This window comes from Balaenoptera borealis (assembly GCF_965194805.1).
Source record: "Balaenoptera borealis genome assembly, chromosome: 12".
Lineage (NCBI taxonomy): Eukaryota > Metazoa > Chordata > Mammalia > Artiodactyla > Balaenopteridae > Balaenoptera > Balaenoptera borealis.
In genome coordinates this window covers 8,036,727-8,059,170 of record NC_138869.1, presented here as the reverse complement: position 1 = coordinate 8,059,170, position 22,444 = coordinate 8,036,727, and the positions used below count along the sequence as shown (strand labels likewise).

The window sequence follows — 22,444 nt, the reverse complement described above, 5'->3', positions numbered from 1 at the left end:
TCTCAGAATGTCTCTGAAGTCTCATATTTTAGCTTAAAAATGAATGCATATTTTACATTATTCTCCAAAATATATCCAATTTAATTTATTTAAAATTTTGCATCTAGAGCAAAGCGGAGGCTCTTAATAAATGTGCCATGTTCATCCCGTGGCCTCAATGATTCCCCAGGCACCTACTGCATACCTGGGGCAGTGTAACATGTATCCCAGCCTGAAAAGTAATGGCTTTACAAGATTTTGCATTGTCAGGCTACTTACCTACTCTGCATGTTTCTGTTACCTTCCCTCCAATTAAGCAGAGAGCAGGGTGTGTCTCACTCACTTTTGTTTCACCCTCGGATTGACCCGGTTTTGTTCACATCTGTGCTGAATGAATGTTTGCTACTTTCCCACTAGGTTCTCAGTTTCAGGTGCAAATTGCAATCACCTGGGGAGCGTTTCCACTCGATGACCAGGCTGCACTCCAGACCAATTAAACACAAATCTCTAAGGGTGGCACCCAAGCATCCATATTTTTTAAAGCTGCCGGGTACCCATGCACAGCCAGCCTGTGCTGAGGGAACTTACAGGATCACCTATCTGTGTGTCTCAAATGTTAGTATTGCCTGGAGGGCTCTGAAAACACAGACGGCCAGGCCCCACCCCCAGAGTTTCTGACTTAGCAGATCTGAGGTGGGATCTAAGACTATGCATTTCCCACAAGTTCCCAGGTGATGCTGATGCAGCTGGTTCGGTTGGCTCTGAGAACCACTGATGTAGATGAGTCCTTCTCACACTGTACTCCGTGGAGACCCAGGGTCAAGGAAGGTGGAGTCACAGCCGACTCCGGCCTCCACCTGCCTCTGAACAAAAATGCCTCCCCTTTCATCCACTCTTCATACTGGCATTCTGAGTGAAATTCCCTTGAAAACAAGCTTCCACGGCTAAAAATGTCTGAGTCCCATCAGCCATCTCAGGGTGAGGCATCAAGGAGGAAGAGACTTTCCAAGGTCACACAGCAATTTCTTTTCCTGAACTGAATGAAAATACAGAGGGAAGAGCCACACGCCTAGCACAGGAAACTCCTCTACTGAGATGCCCCCAACAGCTACCGCATTCATGCCTCCCAAAATGGGGAGCTCACCAACTCCCCTGGCACTTCAGGGGGAAAGCGAGCACATTTTCTCACACGCAACTAAAATCTGCTTCTCTCTGCTTCTCCCAAAGATCAATGTGCTCTCTCTGCCCTGGAATAGTCCAGCAAAGACTGAGAAACAGAACCCCCCCAACCCCCGCCAACTTGATTAAAAATTATTTCTTAGTGGGCAGGGGCTGCAAAAATAAGTAAGAGACAGCCTCGTTCCTGCCCCTGAAAAACAGAAAATCTTCCTGGCTATACATCAACTTCCCCAGCATGAGGCCGTCTGGGGGCTTAGTCTGGGTTAAACCTGTGGTCCCCCAGCATCGCCCCCTCCCACCAAACCCACCAGACCAACCTTCCCTACAACTCCCTCACTACATCTGCCTTGCTTGAGTCCTCAGGGCTCCCAAATTCCTATGTCTCCTTTTTGAAACACGATGCATCCTGGGATTCAGGCTCTGCCTGAAGACCAGCTCTCCAGACTCCTCCTGTACACCGTACACTCCCCAAGCCCTCCCCTCTGTGCACTTGTTTCTGTGGCTCCTACCTGCCAAAAGGCCTGTTTCTACTTCCTGTCCATCCATGGCCATCTCAACACCTCCTCTTCCAGGAAGCCTTCCTTGACTTCATTCCTCCCGCTCACACTGACTCCTCCCTCCTCGGGCTCCTTGCCACCTCACTGGACTGTTCCACATTTATTTGTCTCCTCCCCCTTCTCAGGGCTCTGGATCAAACAGCCCTGGCTCCACTTCTCACTGGCTGTGTGACTTTGGGTAAGTCACTCACCTTCTCTGGGACTCAGTTCTGGACCCATCCAACCATGTGAGAAATATTTACTGAGCACAAACTATGTGCAATTAAATGAGCTAATGTACGTAAATTGCTAAGCACACATAGGAGCTCAACAAATGCTCTACGGCTGGGGGAGAAAAGAGGGGACTAGGGGGGACAAACTGACAGCACACCAATTTAGGCAAATAAACTCAGAAAGTCGCCGAAAAGTCCCTCTAGATCCTGTGTTTGCCCCAGTCATGTCAGCACCGAGGCCGCAGCCAAATTAAACTCCTACGTGCTGCTAAGGGAGGGCTTCTGAATGACTCTCCTCTTTCTCCGAGCAGTCTGAGAAGTCGGGCTGTGTCCTGGGGTGCTCCTCACGCCCCTGACACCCTTTCCAGCGGTCACCACCGCTGAGAAGAGCAGGCGGTGCTGTCAGCGGGAGGGGCACAGGGAGGACCCGTGAGCCTCTCCCTGCCCTTCTGTACCGTGTCCGCCTGATACCCCTCCCAAAGTCCTTTCGCCCCTTCATAAAAGCCTGCCAGTCGGCAGGCTCACCCCCTCCAGGGCACCGCCTTCCTCCCAGGGTCCCTGAGAGCCCTCTCCTGACACTGCACCCTCCCTCGGGGAAATCTGAGCCTCTCCTGGAGCTTCAGTTAACTTCTCTACACTTGACCGCTTCTGGTGCACATCCCGCATCCAGCTGACCACTAGCACGTCCTTCCCCAAGCCCCCCTCCCCCGACTTAACCCATCATCTGCCCCCAAGCCTAGCCTGACCCCTTCCAGCACCTGCTGTCTTAGCGAGTCAGCAAGTCAGCAAGCCAGAAACCTGGGGTCAGCCTGGAGCCTGCCCTCCCGCTCCCGCACTCGACGGCCCATCAGTCCCAGGCACACAGTCCTCAAATCAGCCCGCAGCACTGCAGCCCACCCTCACTCTTGCTAGAATCACCCAGCGGCCTCCCACGGACCTTCAGCGGATCAAACCCAAACCCCAAGCATGCCTCGCGGGCTCTCCGGGCTCTGCCCCGGCTGTGCTGGCCTCGGTGCTCACCGCTCTCTCACTCACAATGCTCCAGCCAGGCTGAACTTCTTTCCGTTCCCAATCACACCATTCTCCAACTGGCCTCTGGGCCTTTGTACATGCTGATCCCTTTGCCAGGTGCAAGCCTTCCTCGCTGCTCCCCACCCAGCTAACTCATCCCCATCCTTCAAGTCTCAGCTTAGACACGTTTCCTCTGGGAATCCTTCTTGGACCCCCAGACGCCTGGGGCAGGTACCTCCCCTGAGCCCCCGCAGCCTTTGGGTGCCCCCCACCATTGTATTAATATTGTTTCCTTCATGCCCACTTCCCTCCTGGACTGTCAGTTCCTGGGGGGCAGGGCCCTCCCGCTTGTCATTCCTCCATAAGTCCCCCGTACCCACCCCACAGGAGGTGCTCAGGAAGTATTTTTGATTGAAGAAATGGTAAGATTGTTGGAAGAACTGACCCCGCCATCATTTATTCATCAGGCATTTACTGAGCGCCAACAGCATCCCGGGCATCACAAACCACTGGGGACGAGACCTGACAAGCGCTTTGCCCTCAAGTAGCTCCAAGTTTAGTGAGAGAGGCAGACAATAAGCAAGCACCTAAAAACAGCCCCGAAATGCACGAAGCGAAGCAGACAGAACTGAAGGGAGAGATGGAGGACTCAGCACTCACAGTTGGAGACTTCAATATCCCACTCTCGGGGACAGACGGGAGACAGGACAGAGAATCACAGGGTGCAGAAGACTTGAAGAGCACCACCATCACCCTGACCCCAGTGACATCTACAGAACACCCCCATACACATCCTTTTCAAATACACACGGAACATTCTCCAGGATATACTATATGTCAGGCCATAAAACAGGTCTCAATAAACTTAAAAGGGCTGAAACCACACAAAGCACATTCTCCAACCACAACGGAATTAGAAATCAGAAGCAGAAGGAAACTTCGGAAATTCACAAATATTTGAACACTAAATAATTTTAAATAACCCATGGGTCAAAGAAGAAAGCACAAAGGGAATTAGAAAGTATGTGAAACTGAATGAAAATAAAAACACAACATAACAAGTAAACAAACAGATAAATTCGATCATTTTAGATAGTAAAAGGTGCCGTAAAGAAAAGAAAGTGAAGCAGGAGGGAGCACAGAAGACAGGAGAGCTGCGGTTCCTCGCCCTCCCTGCATCCCCACCCTTGCCACGGCCTCATCGCAGGGGAGGGCACATCCCTGTCCCTTGCCTCTGGGCCTGGCCATGACACTTGCTCTGCCCAAATCCATGTGGGAAAAAGCGACGATGCGCCAGTTGTGAGCGTGAATCTTAGGAGCCCTCTGGTGTTTCTACTTGCTCTCCTGCCATCACCCTGGGAATAGCCTCCCCCGGGTACCTGCTGTGCCTTCAGACTGGGCCCCAGAATAAACACACAAGAAATATAGCCGCTGACTTGAACCCAACTTTGACCAAATGACTCCCAGTTGACCCAGCTTCCCTTGCAACTAGGAGTGCCCAATGAGATGAAAGCAGAAGTTGTCCAGCGAGGCTTTCAGGAAATTGGTCTCAAGTAGACTAACTCAGCTGGGAGTGTAAACTTTTGATTCCCCCCATTTCCTTCTTCCTGCCTGGGACACAGATGTGATGGCTAGAATACAGCAGCCATCCTGTATTCATGATACTCCTCCCACTGAATGGTGAAGACTATGTTCCCTCCCCTTGAGCGAAGGTGGACTTTTGTGACTGTCTCAACTAACAGAGTGTGGTAGTAGTGGTGCTACTTTTATGACCTGGCTTTGTCCAAGGTTACATCATAAAAATGTCATGTACTTCCTCCTGGCTCCCTCTTGGGACACTCACTCTTGGAATCTAACCACCATGCTGTGAGGAAGCCAAAACCTGTCCATGCAGAGAGACTACCAGTAAGTGTTCTGGCCGCCAGCCCAGCTGAGATCCCAGACAATAGCCAGCACCGAGCAGTGGCCGTTGGTGTGAAGGCACCTCTGGTTGATTCCAGTCCCTGGCCATCAAGTCACTCCTTGATTTTAGTCTTCTCCAGACATCATGGAGCACAGACACGCTCTCCCCACCTTGCCCTGTCCGAATTCCTGGCCCGGAAAATCTGTGAACATCATAACGTGGTTGTTTTATGCCACTAAGTTTTGGGCACCACTTCTTTGACACTTGAACTGAGACCAGAATGAGAAGGAAGAACTTGGCTGTGAGAAGAGCAGGGGCAGGACATGCCAGCGGAGGAAAGGACAAGTGCAAAACCCATGCAACGCGACTGCGTTTGTAGCACCTGAAGGACAGCAAGAAGGCCAGTGAGGCTGGGGTGCAGGAAGGAGAAAGTGGTCAGAGGAAAGGGCGCAGACATGGATGAGGACCAGATCGCACAGGGCCTCTTCAGTGAGGGACCTCCTCCTGGGGTCTCAGATGGTGACAGCTTCCAGAGTCACCTCTCCCAGTCAGCAGACTGGCTTATGCACAGGCCTACAATGCTTCGGCCCAAAGGAGGGACCCATGGTAGGAATTTTCTGCAACTGATAGTGAAACGGAGCAGGACTCTATGGTCCTTGCCCACCTCCTACCCCATGTCCTCAGCCTGCCTTCTGTCTGTGGAAAAATTTTGGCCAAAGAATAAGTTTAATCGGAGAAATGAGAAAATGCAGAAACAAAGGAAAACAGTCAAAGGAGACCAAATAATAATAGTTTAGTCATTAAACATAGTCAAGGACCTTTAGTTCCTCAAGGGCTATAGATAATATCCTGAGCCATATCCTGTGAGCTGTCTTAGAGATACTGAAACGCCCACCAGGTGGAAGAAGTTAACTACATGATGACCAGGCTGTAGCCATGACATAAGCTGCCACAATTCCGAGAACTGGCCTCAAAGAGATGGAAACAAACCGAACCTGGAACTGAAGATTCACTGTACCTAATACAGTCAAGATGCTGCTGGTCAGACCACTGAAGACCAATTTCAAGATGACCGTCAGAGCTGCCTGTGCTGTTTCTGCCTGGAGCCCCTCCCTCTGTCTATGAAAGCTCTTGCCCCCGACTGTCAGTGGTGGGAAGTCGGCCTTTGGATAGGCGTCCGCGCTCTGCCACTCCCCACCCCAGTTGCCAGCATCCAAAATAAAGCAAACTTTCCTTTCCACCAACGTGGTCTCTTTATTGGCTTTTGAGTGGCGAGTAGCCAGACCCCACTTTCGGTTACACTAGGAGAGGGGTTTTTTTTAGATGAGAAAACAGAGAATTAAAGGTGTCTAGGGGCCACATCAGTTTAAAATCTCCAATGACCCATTATATGCAAGGAAAAGCAGGAGCCCTCTGGCTTGGCATTTCAGGTACATCTCAGTTTGGTCCTAACCTTGGTTTTGGACCCATCACTTGACCCACTTGGAAACCTGCCTTTCCAAACGTATCCATGTTCTTACGACGTGTGATGGTGCCCTGTTCTCCACACACATCACGTTCCTTTAGGCCTGTCAGTGTTCTTATGCTGACGACCTGCCCTCCTCCACCACCTTGGCCTGGTGGCTCCCTCAAAGTCCATGTCAGTGGCACCTCTTCTGCCAACTTTCCTGGATACCCCAAAGGGGAATAAGCCTCTCTGTCCCCCATGCTCGTGCAGACTTCTGCACAAATTATACTTACCACAGAGTAGCACAACTGTTCACGTATATAGTTCTCCCCACCTCCAACCTTTCCCTCAACAGAAAGAGGAGACCTACTCAAGGGCAGGTTGGGGGCCTTTTCCCTCTTTGGAGGTCCAAGGCCTATCTCAGTGTCTATCGTGTTGTAAACATCCTGTGATGTTCTGTCCAGAAGGAATAGGTAAGTCAGATAGATAGATGGATGGATGGATGGATGGATGGATGGACGGATGAACGGATGAATGGGTGGACGGGGAGTCTGATGAATGACTGGCTGGATGGATGGGTGGATGGACATATCATTAGGTGCATGGACAGATGGAAGGACAGATGAGTGGGTGAAAGCCTGGCTAGATGAGTGGGTGAGAGATTGATAATGCACACAGGTGGGCAGGTGGATGAATGCATTTATGACTGGGTTCATGGAAGGATAGAGCAAGTCTTTAAACCAGAAGTCAGCAAAATTTCCTGTAAAGACATGATAAATATTTCAGGCTTTGTGAGCCACATATGGTCTCAGTCATATACTCTTCTTTGCCTCTTTTTTCACAAGTGTTTAAAATATGTAAAATCCATTCTTAGTTAATAGGCTGTAGAAAAACAAGATCTTGACCATGAGAATTCAGTTCTGGATGACCAGAAATTTTATTAATCCCTGAGGTAGCGCTATCTACCATTTGACAAACACAAAGTTGAATCCCTAACACAGAAGGCCAGAGGCCATCCCTGTCCCCCTCTGAACAAAAGCACGATGGAGTCGAGGACTGTTCTAGCTGGGGAGGTTTGAAATGCACAGTTGGGCCCTTCCCACCACCAGGCAGCCTTGGGATTTCAAAAGCAGCAGATCTCCACAGAGAAATTCTGAGAGTACCTGCCAACCTTAGCAATCAGACACAGACCCAGGGAGGGGAGTGGTGGAGAACGCCCCAAAGTCTGTGGTCTCCTCTGGACTAGTGTCCCTGGCTAGGACTTGGAGTCACATCGGGGCGTTTCTGCCACTTCTATCCCCATAAGCACTAACATCACAATGTGGCTCCAGGCCACAATTTCCCACAACTAGCTTCTGAGTTGTGATTTTTTTTTTTTTAATGGGCTCTTTTTTTCCCCTCCTCAGGATATTATTATGGATTACCAGCGGCTTCAGCATCTTTCCAACTGGCAGGAAGCAGTGCAAACAGAGATGGAAGTTTCCCAGTTAGAACCCTCTTAACAAAGTCATAAAACAAAAAGGCGCAGCCCCTCTGTCAAGCTGCCAGCTCAGAAGTGAGCAAGAAGCATTACAAAAGGGAGAGTGATGCTTCCTGCCATGCTGGGGCGGCTGCGCTTCACACCTGAGGGCTTTTGGGTTTAATCACCCACACAAAGTTCTCAGCCTGAAGGGCAAAAACGAGGGGCTGGGAGCGCAGGGCCAGAGCAGTGCTCTATCCCCACTCTCTGGGGAACCTGGGTGCCTCTGTTCACATGGCAACATGACACCAGGGTGATGTCACCGAGAGGGACCTCAGCAGGATTCGACCAGAGACCTGGCTTGGTGCCGGTGCTCTGCTGCCGGCAGGAAGGCCCCTGCCCCGAAGAGCTCCAAAGGCGGAGGGGACACGTGACTAACACAGGACGGCAGCGCATCAGGAGTCAGGAGACCTGGGGCTTCCTCCTGGCTCAGTCACCGGGGGGCACTGGCCTCTGCATCACCACCGACAAAACGCTCAGGATGGACATTCCCAGCTCTGACATTCTTGGAAAGACACAAAGACGAATCAAGGCAGCGTGGGATCAGGTGCCAGCCTACGAGGAGACTGCAGATGGCTTAGAGAGCCCAGCCGAGCAGGGAGCGGTCACGAGGGCCTTTATGGGACAGATGCCCTCACTTCCCACAGCTTTGCTGCACCCTCTTCCCTTGCCCTTCCTTATGACTCAACCCCAAAGTCACCCCCTCCGGGAAGCCTGCCTAGATTCCCTGAGGTTGTCAGTCACTCCCTTTTGCTCCGGATAATTACTCATTCACCAATGTGTCTCCTTCGCTGGCCAGACTGCCCCTGCAGAAGGGACCTGTCTGATCCGACTTTCCATCCCCAGCTCTTGTCACACAGCAAGTGTCCAAAAAACGTTCGATGAACTGAATTGAACTGACTGCACAGGGAGACCTTCCAGGCAGTCTGGCAGGTTGTGAAGGGTGGCAGTGCCAGAAATCCAGGCAGTCCCCAGTCTGGCCTCTTTTCCTCTGAAAATCCAGAGGATTCCCCCGACCCCACTGGCTCAGGTGTTACTGTCCCAATACCAGGGTGACTGAGAAAGCCTCTTGATACCCCAGCTGCCTGGTCCTTGTGCAAACACATCACCTTCTCCACATAGACCTAAACATACAATGAGCGCACACACCTGTACACACACACACACGTACATGCATGCCCCCACCCCACACACCTGAACTTGCACACACAGCTACGACCCAGAACTACATCTATCCTCCTTCTGTCTTCTTCAATGAGAGGGTCGAGGAGACCGCAAACATCCTTCCAGAAACCTCAGCACGTCCCCTATGTACCCTCCACCCAGGCAGAGGGTAGTTCCATGGAAAGAATGTGCTCTTCGCCCCCTGAAGCACATGAAGCAGGAGACAGACTTCCCTGAAAAGCTTCAGTGAACAGGTGCCTCTGCTTGTGGAAAGCACCTCTGTCTCCTCATTGCTTTTCTGCCCCTTATATCACAGCCTTGTAAAAGGGCGATTAGTTTTGGACAAGTAAAATGATTAACTCACCAGATGTAGGTGCTGGAGCATCTCCACGTATCTGCAGGGGGAAAGAGGTTTGAGTGTGCATTAATTCTCATTCTGTAGAAGCCGGGGAGGGGTGATGTTCTGTTAACAAGCTCAAGGCCACAGGCAGCTGCTTGGGGACTCACGCTTTCTCTGAAGACAGCAGTTCCTGTGCTATGACGTGGGCTCTGGACTGTCCGTCCACCTGTGGGAGGAAACAGAGCCATCAGGAGGGACGGTACCCATGGGGGCAGCAGAAGGGGAATCCCAGCTCCACAAGCGTCAGTCAGGCGTACAGAAGGACCGTCACGCTGCCGGAGGTGAACTCCACAGGCTTCTCCGCGCACCCCGGCTCTCACTACCTGTGTGATCTTCAGCCTCGCCGCACCTCGGCTGCCTCATCTGCAACGTGGACGTTAACAGCATCTAGTGCTCAGCCCAGTGCCTGCCGCAGCCTGCGTGCTCGGGAAGCAGCCGCCCTCACACCCACGCAGACTGTGCCTACAGCCCGGCAGGTTTTGAACAACCTGCGGTTCTCTGTGCCAAGCGAGCTCTCTCTTCTTGTTTTTTTACATGCTGTCACCTCAGTGTACTCTTCCTTTCTCTGCCTGGCCACCACCCAGTTATCCTTGGAGACTTAGCCATGGTGTCTATCACTTCCTCCAAGGAGCACTCCTGACCCCCTCCCCGAACAGGCTGGATTAGGTGTCCTTTCTGGGCAGCCCCCTCTCAGGATACCGATTACGTCTCCCCTTGGAGGCACTCCCCCTGGGAAGTGCACCTCTGCAGGACAGTGCCCAGCCTGGGGTTGGTCCTCTTTTGTTACTGAAAGAATGAATGAACGAATGAATGAATGTTCATACCACTTGGGAAGTACTGACTCTCCTGGCTAACCTCAGAAGGTGAGCCATTTAACCCATCTGAACCCCAGCCTCCGCACCTGTGAGATTCGACAGTAACTGAGATTTTGCCTATCAACAGGAAGGATGGGTGGGGGCCGAGGCAGAGGCCCGGGCCTTCTGCCAAGAGCACCCCTTGTGGCCCCAAACCTGCCAGATATCAGACACACTGCGGTGGATCCGGAAGAGCAGAGACACTATGGGGCAGTGACAGAACAGATGGGGAAAGACACTGGGCCCGTGCAGGCGAGGCTGGGCGGGGTGGCCGCCGCGGAGCAGAGGGCGCTGCCGGGACGCATGGCTCCTGGTTTCCGGTCTCCTGCCACCTTCCCGTGCAACCCTGCAGAAGTCACTTTCCGAGGTCAGGCCTTAGCTTCCCATGTGTGAGTAAAGTGACCTCTGAAGGCCGTTCTCTGCTGAACCTGTGTGTTATTAAACTTGAGATGCGATGATCTACTCCAGTGACCAGAAACGCACTGCCTGTCGAGGGAGCAGCTGCACGGGGCTGCGGCTAAGAGCACGGACTCCGGAACCAGGCAGTCTGGGCTCAAATCCTGCTTCTGCCTTGTACTAGTTAAACAAGTCATTTAACCTTTCTGTACCTCCATTTCCTTATCTGTAAAATGGGCACAGCAGTATAATGGTATCTCACACACATGCATATTGTGAAGATTAAATGAGTGTGTATATATACAGATAGAGACCTCTCTGTATCTGTATCCGTATCTGCATCTCACACTTCGAACAGTGTCTGGCACACAGTAAACACTAGACACTAACAGCTATCATTATGCTTGTGCTTTTTGTACCCTGAGGAACAGAACCAGGTGCCCAGGGATGGAATAAGAACAAATAATTTACAGGGTCAAGTAGGGAAAGGCCTCAACTGCAGAGTAGAGGCTGAGCCACTCCTCTGATAGTAGCAGTTGAGGCAGAGCAAAGCAAACGGACCGTGGAATCAAGCACACCTAAGTACCAATCCTGGCTCCAGCATCATGTAATTGTGTCACGGCTGGCAAACCATGACCTCTGAGCCTCAGCTTTTGCACCTGAAATACGTGGAGAATGACCAACCCGGTCTCACACACTGGTGTTTGGAATGATGCACTCTTAACTCGGGTTTTGCATTTGCTGTTCCCTCTGCCTGTGATGCTCTTGCCCAGATCTTCTTCTCATTCTTACTTTCTGACTTTTTCAGGTCTCTGCTCAAAAGTCACATCCTCAATGTGGCCATCCATGACCACCCGACCCAGAGAACTCCCAGAGTCAGTCTTACTCTGGGGTTCTCAGCCTTGGCACTACTGACATTTTGGGCCACACAGCTTTCGCTGCAAGGGCTGTCCCACGTGCTGCAGGACTGTTAACAGCATCTACGGCCTCTACCCGCTGGATGACAGCTGTAGCCCCACTCCAAGTTGTGACAACTGAATGTGTCTCCAGACACTGCCAAATGTCCCCTGGGGGGCAAGAGCTCACCTCGGGTGAGAACCTCTGCTCGAACCCTGTTTCTTGTTGTACTTTTCTTTATAGCAGTCACACTACCTAATGTTACCCTTGTACACAGGAGATGTTCAAGAAACGTTTGAATAAACAGATAGAATTGAGATACAGTGCCCAGCACATAGTAGGTGCTCAATAAACGAGTTCCCTTCCCTAGCTGGTGTGTCCCTAATAGCTTCTTGGCTAAGAGCACAGTGTTTTGGAGATTTCAGTCTCTCCAAGGTCACCCAAATTCAGCAGAACTTGGGCCTACGGTCAGTCTTCCTCCCGCCTCTCACTGCCACCTCTGTGGTGGGTGATGCTGTTACACCATCCACAGAGCAGGAGGGAAACTTGTGAGGCGTGCAGAGGCCTCCAGCCTCACCTGGCCTCCCGCCCTCCACGGGTGCCGCATCATGATTCCCGGTCTGCCTTGTGCATCCACAGGGCTAGTGTGGGGCTCTGCAGGCAAGAGCAGCTCACTTCCCAAGCAGGGGATCCTGCAGAGTCCCACACGCAAAAAGCCTTCGTAAACAAAACCCTCACAACGGAAACGTATTCTGCCAGGACAGGCCTCAACAGTTAAGAAAACCCTGTGGTCAAGCTCCCGTAAAGAGAATTACTTTGTAGAGAAAGGACAGGGGTCAGGAGATCGGTCCTATAAGATGAAGACGAGAATCAAGATGACGTCCAATCTTCCAGGGGCCTGTGAGTCAACTCTCGTTTGTCATCCAGCTTGATGCTGAGACCTGTGCTCTGGGGTCGGAAGGCCTGGGTTCAAGTCCTGGGCTCCACCCCTTCCTACGCCTATGCCCTTGGACAAGTTATTTCTCTTCTGAGCTCCATCTGTAAAACATGGATGATGATGATGATAATAATAATAATACCTACCTAATAATATACGAGCTAGCATTTACTGAACACTTAGTTTGTGCTAAGTATGGCTCTAGGATTTTCACATGTAATATCTCACTGAATCTTCCCAATAACCTAGGAGGTAGATGCTATTATTATGATCTCCATTTTACAGACGAGGAAACTAAGGAACAAGTAAGTCCTACCTTTTGCCCAGAGTCACTGCTAGTAAGTGGCAGAGTCAAGATTCAAAGCCAGGTAGTCAGCTCCAACCTTGAAGCACTTGGCAGCGTGCCTGGCACTTGGCAAGTGCTCAGTAAATCATGTCTCTGCTCATTGGAGGAGGTGGGCTTTCAAGCTGGGAGACACCTACCCTTTACCTGCACTGTGAAGGCGGCAGCAGAGTCCAGCACTCCAGGGCGCCCGGGCTAGTCCTCCTGCCACAGCCCTTTCTGATGCCCGGCCGCAGAGCAGCACCCACCACGGCACACAGCAACGGGAGCAGGGCCGGAAGCGAGGACGCCCGGATCCACACCCCAGCCAGGCCACGAGCACCTATGTGACCGAGGGCAAGCCCTCCTCCGACGCCAGTCTTCTCATCGGGAAGATGGGGTCAGTGTTCCCCCACTGCAAGGACCAGATGATGAGACGATGGATGGAGTGTCCCCGCCCCACCCCTCCGAACTTCTGAAGTTGCCCTCATTACCCTGTCACAATCTTGAAGCTGTCGGGAGGGACTTCTGGGCACGGGCCACTCTGCACGTCCCTCCCAGGCCCTCCAGCCAGACGGGCAGACTCTGGGTGGGATGCACAGGCCGTCCTGCTTTAGTGACTCTGCTGATGATGGATGTGTCTTTGCCAGCCAGAGAAGAAGGCCTGGCGGGCCATGTGCCTGGGGTTCTCCTCAGAAGCTGCTCCTGGGCGTTGCCCAGCCGGGCCATTTAATATAGATGTTTGTTTAACCAGGAAATGAACTCCGCGGTTGACGGCAGTGTCCAGGGACAGACTTCTGGGAACAGGGTTCCTCCCCGGCGCGTGGGGGCTGGGCCCGTGCTATCGCGTTTCTCAGGCTGGCGCTGTGAGGGTTACATCAGGTAGCCGCCCTTCTGCCCGAGGTCCAAGCGGCTTATCTCCCCTGTTCCCCTGGGCCGCCCAGCCGCACTTCCTCCCCAGGCCCCAGGCAAACCTGCCGGCTCAGTGCTGGCTATTCTGGGACCAGCGCAGGGCGGGAGGAACAGTCCTCCTTTAGGGACCCTCCTGGCTAAACAGACCCAGAAAGAGTTGGGAGTCTTGGTCCTCTGCCTGGGACTTAGTTTCTCCAGCTATAAGACAGGGGTTCCTAGGCCCCTTCTAGAACAGCGGTTCCCCAAGTCTGGTCTGAGAAGCCCCAGGGTTCTGCCTCTCCTTCCCAACTACGTTATCTGTGTGAGCCTGGATTTCCACTAAACTTGACCAAAACAGCATTTTCAACAGACGGAACCCGAGGAGAATCCAGGCGTCTCCTATGAAGCCGGACGTTAACAACGTTTGCAAAAATGTAAAACCTGGTCACTCTTCTCGCTAAATATTTTGCAAAACAACTATTTTTCATAATAAGTGCTATCTATGTTAACATATAATGGTCTATTGTTGTTATTTTTAAATGAATTAAAAGACAGATGTTTTAAGTTTTTCTCAGCGTTACTTTCTCATGTGGTAACTATGGATAGATATAACTTATAGAAATAAAAACTCTTAGGGGTCTTCAACCATTTTTATGAGGACAGAGGGGTCTCAGACCAAAAGGTTTTGAGAACCACTGTTTTAGAGGCTGTCACACTGATCGTGTAGGACTGTGGACCGAAAAGCTCTTCATTCTCAGTGAAGATCTAAAGAGGAGGCATCACTGCCACTGTATTATAACAACAATCACCGTTACTGTTATTGTGAAAGGAGGGTAATGAGCCCCAGGCTGTATGGCCTGGCCCTCAGCATGGCCCTACGTATTCCCCGGGGGCCACACCATCTCTCCACAGCGTCCTGTCCTGCAGAAGAGGAAGAAACCACCTCCAAAGCTCCTGTTTTGTCACCTCTCTCCCTGCTTGCAGGACCCCTGGGTTGATACCTGCTCTGCCTTTCAACAGCTGCCTCTTTCCTTTTACCCTCGTCTCTGCCAGCTCCGGGCCAAGCCCCATGTCCTGACGTCTTGGTGCCTGGCTCAGTGTCCCCTCCCTAGTTCACACCTGTACCCCGGCCTGTGGTCACCTGGGAACTCCACCCTCCACGCCGTAACCCTCAGCCTCTCACCTCCTGGAGACTCCCTTCCTTCTCAGACGACTTTCACCTACTTCTATGTCTGTTCCACCCACCTGGGCCTTGTCCCCACTCAGAACTGCCCTGCTCTGAGGTGGTGGGGACCTAAGCTCCCGAGCGCCCCTCCACCCTCAGCTGAACTCCCCTCTTAGCTCACGAGAGCTGCAGCCTTGAACCCACTCCAATCCACACAAGGTTGTGGGGACTGCCTTCTGCTGTCACTTGCACTCCCAAGTGGCTCCCCAGGACTTACAGAAAGAACTTGTCGTCCAGCTTGACGCTGAGACCTGCGCTCTGGGGTCAGAAGACCTGGGTTCAAGTCCTGGGCTCCAGCCCTTCCTAAACCTATGGTCTTGGACAATTTATTTCTCTTCTCTGAGCCCCATCGGTAAAAGAGGGATAATAACAATACCTACTTAATAATATAACAGCTAGAGTTTCTTGACCACTTAGTATGTGCTAAATATGGCTCTGAGCTTTTTACACGAATTACCTCACTGAATCTTCCCAAGAAAACTATGAGGAACTATTATTATTACCTCCATTTCACAGATGGGGAAACTGAGGCACAAGTAAGTCCTACCCTGCACCTGTGACTCCGCCTAAAGACCTTTTCCAGGCACCGTACCTTCATTCCTTGGGGCTTTTTGGCTTACACAGGTGCCTGTGTCCAGAACTTCCCTGTGATCGAATAAGTGTCTCTAGGTCACACACTTAACCCCAGTGAGGCAGAGCGCCAAGGCAGGCCCCCCCGATGCTCCACGTCTGCCAGCCGCACATCCCGTGGGCGGGGCAGGGGGGCACATCCGCAAAGAGGGAAGGGGCTGCCGTCCAGGGCTGTTTCAAGCCCTGGGGAAATATTCCTAATGAGTCCTCGCTACTTTGAGGGTCCCAGCGAGGGGCCTTGCTGGGGGTCTCCCGAGGCCACAGCTGGAGCAGGGAACGTGCTCAGGGAGCCAGACTCACGGGGCGGCAGGGACCCCAGGAGAAGGCTTGTCTCCGAGGCCCCTCGGGGCACCACCCACACGGACAGCGGCCACCTCCCCCTTGGAATGCAGACCGGGGCTCCCAGCACGGCCTTCAGCGGCCGCTGGAAAATTCAGACAGGCGCTCAGGGAGAGACGGCTCATCTTTCATCCCAGCTGTCGCCTGTGTTCCCACAGGTGGCAGAGGAGGGATGAGGAGGGCAAAGGAGAGGCAACACCTGCAAGACAAGGGGGGAAGAAGGAGGGACCAAACACAGTCCCTCCCCCCCTCCTCCCCCAGGACCAAGTGGTAGGCTTCGCTTCCTGCTGACACCCAGCCTTATTCTAGTTCCTGAGCACAGGCTGGTGTGAGTCTGGGTTTGGCCCAGATACTCTAGAAAACTTTCAGTTGCAAAGAATCTTTGGTTCCGGATGCAGTTTGTAATAGAGGACAGCACGCTATCTTGGAACACCCCGAATGAGGCATCAGGAGACCTGGCGCCTACTCCTGACTCTGCCGCCAACATGCCAAACAGCCACGAGCGAGCAGCGGCCTCTCGAGCAGCGGCCTCTCCAGGAGCTGCAGTCTTCCCTCCCGTGAGATGAAGGGATCTCGTGCATCACAGACTCCACACCCAATTCCCTCTGCCCCTGGCCCCTGGCAACCACCATGCTACTCCCTGCTCCTATGACTCTGTCTTAGATCTCTCCTGTAAGCGGCATCACGCAGTATTTGTCCTTCTGTGACTCCCTTGCTTCACTGAGCACCATGTCCTCCAGGTTTGTCCATGTTGTACCACGTGACAGGATTTCCTTCCTTTTAAAGGCTGAATAACATTCCATTGTATGTGGAGACCACACTTTGTTTATCCATCCATCCCTCGATGGACATTGAGAGGGTAGATTTCATGTTAAGTGTTCTTACCACAATAAAAAAAATAAAACGAAGTGACCTCTAAATGCCTCTGTCAGCTCTCTCACCTTCTGGGAGCCTAAGAGTGTGGTGGTAACTGTGGCCGGGCCAGCTCTCACTGGAAAGGCCGGCACACGGCTCGTACGAGACACAGCCTTCCTGCCCTCAGCATCTCACTCCGGTTCGGGGAAGGACCAGCCACAAGTCAAGAAGCCACTCAGTGACTGGCCTCCATGCCTTCGTGCTGTCTGCCTTGGCCTCCTATGTACCCTCTCTCTCCTTTCTACTTAGCCACGTCCCACTCTCCTTCACAGAGCACTTATGCCTCACCTCCTCCTGGAAACCTCCCTGATTGTCCTGACTTTTAAGACTTGGGATAGTCACACTGCTCAGGGTTTAGCTCACAAAGCTGAGGCCGCCATGGCTGCCCCATAATTGTTCCATCTCACGAGCAGCCTTTGTCTTGTAAAAAACTGTGAGATGTAACCCTCATTAAAGTGTATAAAATGTAAAGTTTACAGATTATCACATAAGGAGCTTTCTCATTCTCCAGCCTGACTGTAAGTCCCCATGGTCAGGCACCCCACCAGCTTCTCTTCCCGCACCTCGGAGAGCTGGGGGCACTGTGGGTGCTCCATACAGACTGGACGGCTGACATACAGACCAGAGTTCAAACCTGAGTGAGCATACGAGCCACCGAGGGGGAGATCCTATAAACATGCAGATCCCGATTGGACAAATGTAGGGGGGCCTGGGGCGCTGCTGGTCCACGTGTCCAACTCTGAGCAGCAAGGCCGTAGACCAGGCACAGGGAGCGACTGTCACGAAGCTGGGAAGGAGAAAGTGAGGGCGAGTGTGACCCTGTGGCCCGAATTCTAAACTGGTCAAAGGGGCACGTCTGAGACTTGGCAGAGAGGAAAAGCAGCCACAGAATAAGCTCTCACGGGACCAGGGGATCCCAACGGCCCCCCCATCCCCAGCTTCTTGGCTCCTGACAGCCTGCAAGCCCTCCAGGGCCCTGAACAAGGGGTGTGAGACAGGCGGGTACCCAGGATGCCTCCCGGACCTCTGAGCTCCTGTTCTCTCCCTTCCGCTTCGGGTTCTGAGAGTCTGCACCCTCCTCCTCCTCCGCTCAGCACTGCCTGAAAATGTCTCTGCGTCACTCTGCTGAATTGCTGTGCCCTCTGCACGGTTGCTGTGGGGCCGGTGAGAGGCAGGCTTGGCTCCCGACTCCATCCCTCGCTGTGCACTGTAAATTGTACAGGACCAAACCAGTGTTTTTGTTTATTAAACTGTCGTTCATCGAAGTTTGTTTTCCTCACTTAAACGCAGGAACTGAGTCTAATGCATTCACTTACTTATTCGGTTTTTGGAGGATATTTACTCAATACTATTTTATGTGCCAGGCAGCAGGGACGTTAACTGTGAATAGGACAGTCATGGTCTCTGCCTTCCTGGAGCTACTCTGAGAGGGGAAGGCAAACAATATGCAAGTAAGCAGAAAAATAAAGAACATAATCACAGCTTGAGATAAGCATGAGGAAGGAAATGACAGGAATGAGCAGGGTGAGCAGGGGAGGCCTCTCTGAGGAGGTGACATCTCATCTGAGACCTGCAGCCAGCAGTGCAAAGGGCAGGAAGAGTATCTAGACTGGAAGCAAGTGCAAGTGCAAAGGCCCTGGGGTGGGTTTACAGAACAGACTGACTCGTTCTGTAGCCTTCGAGGCTGAATTTCATTTGATCCATAATTAAGACATGGCAACAGAAGATGAAATGCCAGGGATTTAAAATCTTTCAAATCTGGCGCCAACCGCCAGAATAGCAAACTCAAGTGGAGAAGCAGGCGGGTGGCGGGCGGGCGGGTGGTGGGGGGCATGGGAAAATGGCGAGTTCAGCTTGGGATGTGTCCAGTTTGAGGTGTCTGCAGGGCTTCCAAGAAGGGCCCCAAAAAGCAGCTGGCAGATGGAGTGCGGGGTCGCAGGGAGGGGTGGGGCAGAAGGTCGGCTCCGGGAACACACCTGAGGAGGGCTGGCCGCTGGCCCGGAAGGGGCTGCCTGAGCAGAGGACACAGGAGGACAGCGGGGCTGGAGGAACCCAGGCCCCGGGACGTCAACACCTCACGTGGAGGCGTGGGCAGAGAGGATGGTCAGGGGAGTAGGGAGAGGACAAGGAGAGAGCGGAGCCAGAGAAGCCGAGGCAGCTCCCAGGGCGGGGAGACCACCAGAGCGGAGGCTTGGGATCTGAGGTGGACAGTGTGCAGGGCGAATGACTGCAGCAAGGGGGGCAGGAGAGCAGGGAGGCGCATGCCTGTGGGCGGAGCCAAGTCCTGCAGAACCCGTCCAGCCCCCCCCCTTCTCCTCTGCTCCCCCCACGCTGACCTCGGCTGTATAGGCTCATTCCCACCTCCCGCCCCGCCTTTGCGCTGTTGCCCCCGGCCCGGAATGCTCTGTCCCTAGACCTTCCCGTTTCCTCCTCCCTCACAACGTTCAGCTCCCTGCTCGAAGGGTGCCTCCTCATCACAAAGGCCTTCTCTGGGAAACTGGAACCCGCCTGCATCTCTGGAGGGAAAGTCAAATGGGGCAGCTGTAAAATGGTATGGCAGTTCCCCCCCAAATTAAAAATAGAATGATTATGTGATCTAGCAATTCTACTACTGGGTACATATACAAAAGAATTGAAAGCAATGTCTTGAAGAGATATCTGTACACGCATGTTGACAGCAGCCTGATTCATAATACTGGAAAAGTGGAGGCAACCCAAGCATCCATCGATGGATGAACTGAAAAACAACATGTGATACGGGGCTTCCCTGGTGGCGCAGTGGTTGAGAATCTGCCTGCCGATGCGGGGGACACGGGTTCGTGCCCTGGTCTGGGAGGATCCCACATGCCGCGGAGCAACTGGGCCCGTGAGCCACAATTACTGAGCCTGCGCGTCTGGAGCCTGTGCTCCTCAACAAGAGAGGCCACGATGGTGAGAGGCCCGCGCACCGCGATGAAGAGTGGCCCCCGCTTGCCACAACTGGAGAGAGCCCTCGCACAGAAACGAAGACCCAACACAGCCATAAATAAATAAATAAATAAATGATAATTAAAAAAAAAAAAAAGAATCCTGGTGGATACAGAACTAACATCATTTGGGAAAGGGTAGAGACTGGGAATAAAACTGTATATTTAAAAAAAAAATGTGATACGCACACATAATGGAATATTATTCAGCTTTAAAAAGGAAGGAAATCCTGACACCTGGGACAACATGGATGAACCTTGAGGACGTTCTGCTAAGTGAAATAAGCCAGACACAAAAAGACAAATACTGTACGATTCCACGCATGTGAGAGTAGTCAAAATCACAGAAGCAGAGAGCAGAACGGTGGGTGCCGGGAGGACTGTAGTGGGGAGCTGCTGTCTAAGGGATACTGAGCTTCAGTTTGGGAAGATGAAAAGGTTCTGGAGATGGGTGGTGAGGATGGTTGCACAATAAGGTGAATGTTTTGTTTTTCTTTTTTTAAATGTAAGTTTACTGTTCTCTCTCTCCGTTTTTTTTCCAATTTATTTATTTATTTATTTGGATCTGTTGGGTCTTCGTTGCTGCGCACGGGCTTTCTCTAATTGCGGCAAGCGGGGGCTACTCTTCTTTGTGGTGCGCGGGTTTCTCATTGCAGTGGCTTCTCTTGTTGTGGAGCAGGGGCTCTAGGCGGAAGGGCTTCAGCAGTTGTGGCACGCGGGCTCAGTAGTTGTGGGACATGGGCTTAGTTGCTCCATGGCATGTGAGATCTTCCTGGACCGGGGATCGAACCCACGTCCCCTGCATTGGCAGGCAGATTCTTAACCATTGCGCTACCAGGGAAGTCCCAACGTGAATGTTCTTAAGGCCACTGAATTGTATACTTAAAAATGGTCAAGATGGAAGATTTTATGTTACGTGTATATTCACGAAATTTTTAAAAATGGGAAAAAAAGGGCTTCCCTGGTGGCGCAGTGGTTGAGAGTCTGCCTGCCGATGCGGGGGACGTGGGTTCGAGCCCTGGTCTGGGAAGATCCCACATGCTGCGGAGCAACTAGGCCCGTGAGCCACAACTACTGAGCCTGCGCGTCTGGAGCCTGTGCTCTGCAACAAGAGAGGCCGCAACAGTGAGAGGCCCGCGCACTGTGATGAAGAGTGGCCCCCGCTTGCCGCAACTAGAGAAAGCCCTCACACAGAAATGAAGACCCAACACAGCCAAAATAGAAATAAATAAATAAATAAAATTAATTAAAAAAAAAACCCAACAGCCTTCTCCAGCCTCCCTGTCTAAGTTTCCTCCCTCTCCTCACCCCCAGTGCTCTGTCCTCCGCCACAGTGGTTTGTTTTGTTTGTTCGTTGTTTATAGCACTTTCACCACCTAAACCCACCTTGGGAGTTTTCTGGATGATTGTTCATCCCCTTCTAGAATGTAGACTCTAGCAGAGCCAGCAGACACCTGGTCTGACTTGTGGCTGCTGTATCTTCAGCCCTTAGAAGGGTGCCTGGCACATAGTAGGTGCTCAGTAAGTACTCAGTAAATAAATAAAATTCTGTTGAAGAAGAGGAGGAACGGGTGAAACTGGGTGAGGACACAGAGAGAAGAGGTGCAGATGGGAGGGAGTTCACATCGACAGGAGAGTGTTTTCTGGGAAGGAGAACAGGCTGCAGCAGGTTTGGAATGGGCTCCCCGAGGCCCGGAGGAGTGCGTGTCTGCAGTGGAGCCAACGCGCAGCCGGAACGGGGGTCCAGGGTCTCCAGCATGGAGAAGGCGCAGTGTGACATTTAACACAGGCTGGGGACTCGCCCAGTGGAAATGACCAGGGTTCAAGTGGATCCTTTTTTTTGGTTTGGTTTGGTTTTTGGCTGCGCCACGCAGCTTGTGGAATCTTAGCTCCCTGACCAGGGACCGAACCTTCACCCTTGGCAGTGAAAGCACAGAGTCCTAACCAGTGGACCGCCAGGGAATTCCCCACGCAGATCCTTTAACCCCGGAGATGGTCAGGCAAGGCCACAGGTGCAAGGCTAGGGGCACGAGGTCAGCAAGGAGACCCGGGCCAGGCCGCTGGGACCGTGGGTGCAGCCAGGGAGGGGACGTCCTGAGTGGGCGGGGACCAGGGAGGGCGTGAAGGCAGGATGGGTCTGCTCCAGGGGACAGGGCTGGGCTCAGGGGTGGACCCGGCCAGGAAACAACGTCCATGGTGACAGCGGGAGCCCGGCCAGGGAGGAGGTAGCCGGGAGGGGCCGCCAACTCCTGGGCTGGTCTCAGGGGAGCTGGTATCTCGCCTGAAAAGTCCCCATTAGCCTGAAAACCGGGCGCATTGTCGGGGAGGGGCAACTCGACGGCCCGCCTTTGAATGTCTCCTTTCATTGCTAGATCTATTTTTAGGTCCCTCTTGATTCTTTTTTGCCCCCTCTTTCCTTCAACCCACACCCTTTGTACATCTGTGAGTGGGAGAGAGAGAGGTCAGACAGGTGGGTGGACCAGCTGGGCTCAGTATCCTGTCCTGCTCCAAAATCCTCTCCCCTCCTGACTCGGTCACCCCAAAACATCTGGGAAGGGTGGGGCTCACCACTTTTTATTTATTGTTACATAAACCATATCACACTGTAAGAAGGGTGGGGCTCACCACCACACCCCCAAACACGCCTCCCAAGGCCCCGGGGAGGCAATTCTATGATCACGCACACTTGGTCCAGGTCTGC

At 52.6% G+C, this 22,444-nt stretch overlaps 2 protein-coding genes across 4 annotated transcripts in view; one reads left to right on the top strand and one right to left on the bottom strand.

Annotated features, from left to right (window-relative positions):
- The window catches only part of MRPS25 (mitochondrial ribosomal protein S25), a 455,776-nt gene that overhangs the window by 157,479 nt on the left and 275,853 nt on the right, over positions 1-22,444 (top strand). The window lies entirely within an intron of this gene.
- The window catches only part of FGD5 (FYVE, RhoGEF and PH domain containing 5), a 115,945-nt gene that overhangs the window by 40,880 nt on the left and 52,621 nt on the right, over positions 1-22,444 (bottom strand). For both annotated transcript variants that reach the window (XM_082345697.1, XM_082345698.1), the window contains exons 4-5: positions 9,479-9,537; positions 9,336-9,366 (exon numbers count right to left, since the gene is read on the bottom strand). In XM_082345697.1, coding sequence (XP_082201823.1) covers positions 9,336-9,366; positions 9,479-9,537 — 90 coding nt within the window. The remainder of the gene's footprint in view (positions 1-9,335; positions 9,367-9,478; positions 9,538-22,444) is intronic.